Here is a 6,287-nt window from a genome sequence, read left to right as displayed (position 1 = left end):
AAAATATTTCAACACATATCTATGACAATGCATTTAGGTCATTTAGCCCATGTTGGGCAGGAATACGCTCTTTCATTGTAATAAAGCGCCACCGTCAGCGCTGGACTTCTTCGGGTTCGGTCGCTCGGAACTCGCCGACGTTCGGCACCCGCTCGGGTGATCCCGAGTACACTCGGAACATCCATCCCGGCAGCGAGTTCAGCACGGCCGATCCGACAACAATTTCCGAGGCCTACCGGCTATGATAAAATCTGTCAAAGGCGCCTCGCCTCTCTCATGAACCCATCACACACATGTGTAAGGGACGGTACGTTTAACGTCCAGCAGGGAGGCGTCTAGTAACTTTTGTAGTTTAGCAGTACCGACGACCTCATCCTTTGCACTTTGACCTATTTATGTACGGACAAATCCGGAAGTGAGACCTGAGGTCAGTGAGGACAACAACATTTCATCAGGTGTAAAATTTGCAAAATCCTTACAAAGATTAAAAGCTCTTTGTCAGTTAAAATATTCCGATGACGACTCCGCGCTTCCAAGTACTTTGGTACGTGCCTAATGTCATAGGTAAGCTGACAGGTTTCTCAATTATCAATATCAATCAAATACTGAACAAAATCCTCTGTGACTAGTGTGAGGGTATCACGTTCAGGTGAGGTGCAGGTTCCGTGCGGCCGGTGGCGTGAGGTGGAAAAAAAGGGCAAAGTGCAGCAAACAAAACCGAGAAAAAGACTATGTATATGGTTGTTGTTGTTGCCCTTAAAATTGTTTGTTTATTTATTAGACTGTAACGTTAGTTACATATCTAAGGGGAATCGGCAACAGAAATATATTATGAAACAAATTATTGTTACCAGTAACGTTACATGCTGCCTGTACGGCCGGTGAGGCTATGGGACCGGTGAGGTGAGGAGTATAAATACTATAAGTACGGTAAACGTTACATACGAAGGCTCATAAGTACAAACACACAGTGAATGGGAATAGACTCCACATTGTACTTATGGGCATTGCGAGTGTAGGTTGGGGGGGGGGGGGGGGGCCGGGGGGGCCCTAAAACAAAACTGGCGATATTTATTTATTATTCATTTGTTTATGGTCCAGCAGTTGGTTCCACTCTATTAAGCTACGTGGAAAAAAAATCTAAATCCTTATTTGCGATAACCTCCTTGCTTAATGTGTGTCTTCGTCTGGATTGATTGGGTGGGTTTGAGATATTGACAGTCAGAGGAAATGTTACCAATAAGCCCTTTTGCAGATTTCACTACGCATGTCTGGGTGACAGGACCTGGGCCAGGTAATATGTTGAAGGTAAAAGCCCATGAGACGCAAATGGTGTGGTCTTGACCATAGTTTTGATTTGCGTGACAATGTCTGGATTGTAATGGCACCTACCAAATGGCGGATAATTTACAAGTCAAAGTTCACCTTTGACATATTCCCAAACGTTAACGTTACAATTCCTATTTTTCCTGTACATGTGTAGTGAAATCCATGAAAGGGCTTCTACTAATATTAAAGATTTTATACAATGTAGTAAAAGTGGATTTATTGATTGAGCATTGTGCAATTGTTCACAATTGTTCATGATGAGATGAGATTGTTCACTGTGTGACATCATTGGCCATGGGCTTCCAATAAAGGTGGACTGGGGTTACTGACATATGGTTCACAGTTGTGACCACATGTATCATAGATACACGATCAGCCCAGAGACAAGTTGAATTCATCCAGGTTTGATTTGTGCATGTACTTTACTTTTTGACAGGTTACATCAGACTTACTGTGCTATTGGCTGCTTGGCTGGCCTTTGACGTACCACTGCTGTTTATCCCAGCGTACACATTTTCTATCATCCTTGACGGTGAGTTGGAAAGTTGTAAAAGTTCATGAATCATCATGTGATTGAAGCCTTCTTTCTGAAAATAGATTATATACGTCAGTTATTTGGGTGAAAGTGATGATCCATTGATATAATTTATGCAAATGAGGAAACATACATGTATTTACAGTACTTAGTTGGAAGTAAAACATAGCATTGCATGCATCCATGGCAATGAAAAAAATGTCTAGAGTTTCCCGACCCTGTACCTTTGCCAAATGATTTTAACCTTTACAACTGCTGTATTAATTGTTTTTCATTAATTATGTAAATAAGGTTTTCATTTGCGTGAATTATATTACTTGATCATCTCCACCACCACAATCTATTTTAAAACAGAAGGCTTTTGTTGCATTTTCTGATAATTTATGCAATTGAGGACCTCATTTGCACATTAGTAATGTTCAGCGATGTTCACCTGTACTTAACTTCCAAATGCTACAAGTAAAAAGTTGCCATCACTTATCACAGTGAGATTATAGCATTTTCTCATTAATTATGCAAGTTATGTCTTTATTTTGCATATCTATCAAGATTCTTCTCTTTCTCAGTTACAAATGTCAAATGTTGCAATGGTCCAATAATGGAACTGAGAGTGTTTAGATGATTTGCAAACTAATTATGCAAATTAGTATAATAGCATATACTAGAAGTATGTAGCATATATATATATATACCTGCTCCTCTACCTTCAGGTGTAGATGGCTGGGCAGCCAGGAAACTGCAGCAAGTGTCAGCATTTGGAGCCTGGGTACGTCTGCGGGAGGAAAGCTAAACTTCAAATCGAAAAGCCCACAACACTATGCTAAGTATACCACAAAGTCAAGTCCTCACTTGTTTTACAGAAGTCTGTCATAGTTCAGGGCTCTCCCACTGTTGAAGCATGAGGTCTACTCATCTGAGTGACTCAAGAGGGAGTGGACTTACTGGTACTGCTCAGCTGGCTTGTCCAAGATACAGTCAATGTTGGATTCTTCAAGAAAACTCCAAAAGCCTCATACATGTACGAGGGATGATAAATAAGTTCTCAGCCTTCCTAATAAAATGTTGCGGGCGGAAGATTTTTCTTACACTATTTTTCAACAAAGTCCCCTTTATCAGTTGTCCTGATGTCCATGGATGTTCCAGTTTTCCTATTCCCTGCTGGAAAAAGGTTTCATCTTGACCCTTAAGATAGGCCTCAACAGCTTGGATGATGTCATCATCAGTCTCAAAATGGTGACTATGCAATGGTGTCAGGTCAGGTGAGTAGGAAGGGTGAGGTAAGAGTTCAAAGCCACATTCGGATGCTGTTGCCACTGCCACCTGTGCTGTGTTGACAAGTGCATTGTCCTCGGGAGCTTGAAGCTTTGCTCTGGCCTTTTTTCTCTGATTTCTGCTCTTAACTGTCGCATAATACGCTCCATTGCATTGTTTGACCCTTTTGTAGTCAATCATGATGACCACTTGCCAGAACACAGAGGCCTTCACCTTGCCAACCGATGACACTTGCTTGAACTTTTTGGGTGGCTGTGAACCCGTGTGTCCATTGCTTGCTCTGTTCATTGCTCTGTTCTTTTGATTCTGGATCAAAGTGGTGAACCCATGTCTCAACTTGGGTCACAAATCTCTTAAGGAAGTTGCCAGGATTTGACTGGAAAAAGGCCAAAAGCATCCTTGAAACTTGCAACCTGTTCAATTGCTGAACTTCTGATGTGGAGTCAACATTCGCTCATCCCCAAGAAGGCAAAGACTTAAGGCATTATTGTATAAAGTTATACCCCAGAAAAGGAGTTCTGCTCCTTGTTTCATTATGAGGCCGAGAACTTATTGATCACCCCTTGTATTAGAACTGGTATGATGTAGGGACTTGCCGTCTCCTGACTTTACATACAGATGTCACAATCTTGAATGTAACTTCTACAGTCAAGTTGAGTACATGTTCATCTGGACCAATCTCCTTTCTATTTACAGCTGGATGTTGCTGTGGACTGCATAGGAAGAACTCTGCTCTGGAGTTGCCTTTATAAGGTAATAATGATAATATTAGGTGTATATGGAACTATGTTGTGTTTAAAATGTGCTGCATTTTGGCAATGCCTCAGCTGGGGTCAAATTAATCGTATGCTTTTGAACAGTAGCAAATGTCTTGTCAAGCATTATGTTACAGTTATGAAAACTATATAATATTATCCATACACAAAATAAAGTCACTTACCAACATTTTGATCAGTCCTCTGATCCTTCTCAAGTTGAAATGACCCAAGTCTAAGTCACACACCAGAAGTGTGACGTCAGCAAAGGGTCAAAGGTGCTTGGCTTTATTTTGTGTCCAGTATATGGTTTTCAAAATTGTAACATAAGGTTGACTCCCATCACAGATGAACTTACATTCAAGTCTTGTCAAGCATATTAAGTTTTGCCGGAATCCACCACTGCTGCCATCGCATTCAAGATACAAAAAAAAAGGGCTGGCAAACATTGTAACAGAGAGGAAAACCCTAATAATTGAAAACTTTGTAATTTTTGTTTTGTTTTGTTTGACTTAGTGGGGATTCTTCATTGCTTGTTTGGAGTGGCTTGTGTTTGTCTGCACACACAACATGGGGCCAGCCTGGAGGGCCACCAGTGCACCCTGGTGGGTGGAGGCAGTCATGGCAAAAGGTAGGTCCACTGTTCTTCTTAAAATGAAATTTGGGTCATCTTATGTTCCTGCAGATTGTACATAGGGCTATGCCCATCTGTTTCAATAGCCCTTGGGCCATACAACTTTGTGCAATCTCAACAGCAAGGGGCTAGTCCACTGGTAGTGGCCTGTGTTCAATCAACTACCATACTCTTTCTCAAATGCAAGTGCTTAGCAGAGAAAGCAGCATGTACCATTTTTTTTTAATGTCTTTAGTATGATGCACCAGGGATCAATCGCACAACATGGAATACTAGGCACTACAATAGAGTAAAAAATAGAATAGATGACAGTATTGAATCCTTGCAGGTCATGATCATAGAATTACGATTACTTTGACAATAATACTAATACTGAAGGTGGTTGATACTTATAAATCTTTCATATTTGTTATGATCAGGTCCAGTAAGGCATTCCTTCTGATGTTTCTTCTCACGACTTGTGACATCCATGTAACACTGCCTCAGCAGAGTTCAAAAGTATCAAGTCTGTTTAAGTCTCCAAGGAAGGTGATTCCAAAGTCAGGGTACTTGGTGCGAATGTTGGACATCTCAGACACTCAACAAGTGGTCAACAAGGAGGTCTCCGTCAGGCCATTGCACTGGTACATAAGAGTCTTACTCTAATCTGATTTATGCACATTGTCCTGTAGCCTGGTAATGACTTTGTTCTTATTTGCAGGTTTCAAGACTCCTGCAGGAATGTTTGCTATTACAGGACTCCATGTTCTGCCATTATGGCTGTATGGCCACGAGGCAGGTGTGCAGCTGTACAGCTGGCACCTGCCACACACAGTCCACTACACAGCTGTCACCCTGCTGGCTGTAGGAAGAGCGTTGTGTGTTCCTGTCGAGGTTAGGATCAGGACTGTTTTATGATAGTTTTCACCTGTTCTTTAGATTCAATTTTTTAAAATTTCATAACAAAAGTAAATGTGGAAAACTCTGTTGTGATTATTGTCATGAAGCTGAGGTAAGATTGTCCTTTGTTTTTGTTTCCAGCTGTGGTTTGTGTGGAACCATGTCCAGTTCCTGATCAGTGAGAAACCAGGCCCGGCCAGCTGATGAGGAGTAGAGCAGTAAGGGGATATCAGAGGGTGAAGTCCTGGGCCACACATTTTATGCCAGATATGAGCCATGTCCATCATATTATCTATTTCCTGCCACTCCTCTGAAGTACAAAGATTTCTCCATGGTTAAATACTTATACAAAATATTTCCTTATTCATGATCATGTATGCATCCAAACTGCTTGAACAGGCTTCATAACAAAAGACTGAGCAGCTATTGGGTATGTTGTACTATGGGACATGCATGTACAAATGTATATCAGTGCCATGTGTAAGCTGAGCTATTTACTTAAGGGTCTCAATTTTTATCATAGATAAATATCTTGCATTCAATGATCAAGTAAACTTGATGACCTCATTGAACTGACTTGAGTTTGTCCATTGTCTTGTTAGTTGTAAGGGTGTAAGTTGTAATAAAGAACAAGGAAGAGCCATTGAAAGTGCATTATATCACTCCTTAAGGATGGCCTTGTGAACCTGATGTACTGTACTTGTTTTGCCAACTCTGCAAAATGTGAAATGTTTCCAGGTAAATTCTCACAAGACATGCTGGACACCAACAATCTTAGTCTTTTTCAGTTAGGCCATGTTGATTTGGTTACGTGGATGACATCCATGCAAGCACCAATTTTCAGCCATTCCCCACGTCTCCATGGTATTTCAACCATACTGTA

General features: G+C 41.0%; 1 protein-coding gene across 3 annotated transcripts; it reads left to right on the top strand.

The window, feature by feature from the left end:
* Positions 1-198: 198 nt before the first annotated feature.
* On the top strand, positions 199-6,053 carry LOC118403910. 3 transcript variants are annotated; one of them, XM_035802774.1, is made up of 7 exons: positions 199-307; positions 1,766-1,861; positions 2,575-2,630; positions 3,833-3,889; positions 4,408-4,522; positions 5,226-5,398; positions 5,546-6,053. In XM_035802774.1, the coding sequence occupies exons 1-7, from the start codon at positions 277-279 to the stop codon at positions 5,606-5,608; spliced, it is 591 nt and encodes a 196-aa protein (XP_035658667.1). In that variant the 5' UTR covers positions 199-276; the 3' UTR covers positions 5,609-6,053. The 3 variants fall into 3 exon arrangements, with proteins under 3 accessions (XP_035658667.1, XP_035658666.1, XP_035658668.1); XM_035802773.1 differs by lacking the exon at positions 199-307 and adding an exon at positions 339-564 and having other exon boundaries at positions 5,546-6,041; XM_035802775.1 differs by lacking the exons at positions 199-307; positions 1,766-1,861; positions 2,575-2,630 and adding an exon at positions 2,695-2,882.
* The last annotated feature ends 234 nt before the right edge of the window (positions 6,054-6,287 follow it).

This window comes from Branchiostoma floridae, chromosome 16 (assembly GCF_000003815.2).
Source record: "Branchiostoma floridae strain S238N-H82 chromosome 16, Bfl_VNyyK, whole genome shotgun sequence".
Classification (NCBI taxonomy): domain Eukaryota; kingdom Metazoa; phylum Chordata; class Leptocardii; order Amphioxiformes; family Branchiostomatidae; genus Branchiostoma; species Branchiostoma floridae.
The sequence above is the reverse complement of the archived record's forward strand: the minus strand, read 5'-3'. Positions and strand labels throughout refer to the sequence as shown.

Excerpts from the sequence above, each read along its gene's own strand:
- LOC118403910 (XM_035802773.1), top strand. The coding sequence starts at position 516 with ATGACGACTCCGCGCTTCCAAGTACTTTGGTACGTGCCTAATGTCATA. Across the intron at positions 3,890-4,407 it reads TCTGGAGTTGCCTTTATAAG|TGGGGATTCTTCATTGCTTG; the intron begins GTAATAATGATA and ends TGTTTGACTTAG. Across the intron at positions 5,399-5,545 it reads CGTTGTGTGTTCCTGTCGAG|CTGTGGTTTGTGTGGAACCA; the intron begins GTTAGGATCAGG and ends TTTTGTTTCCAG.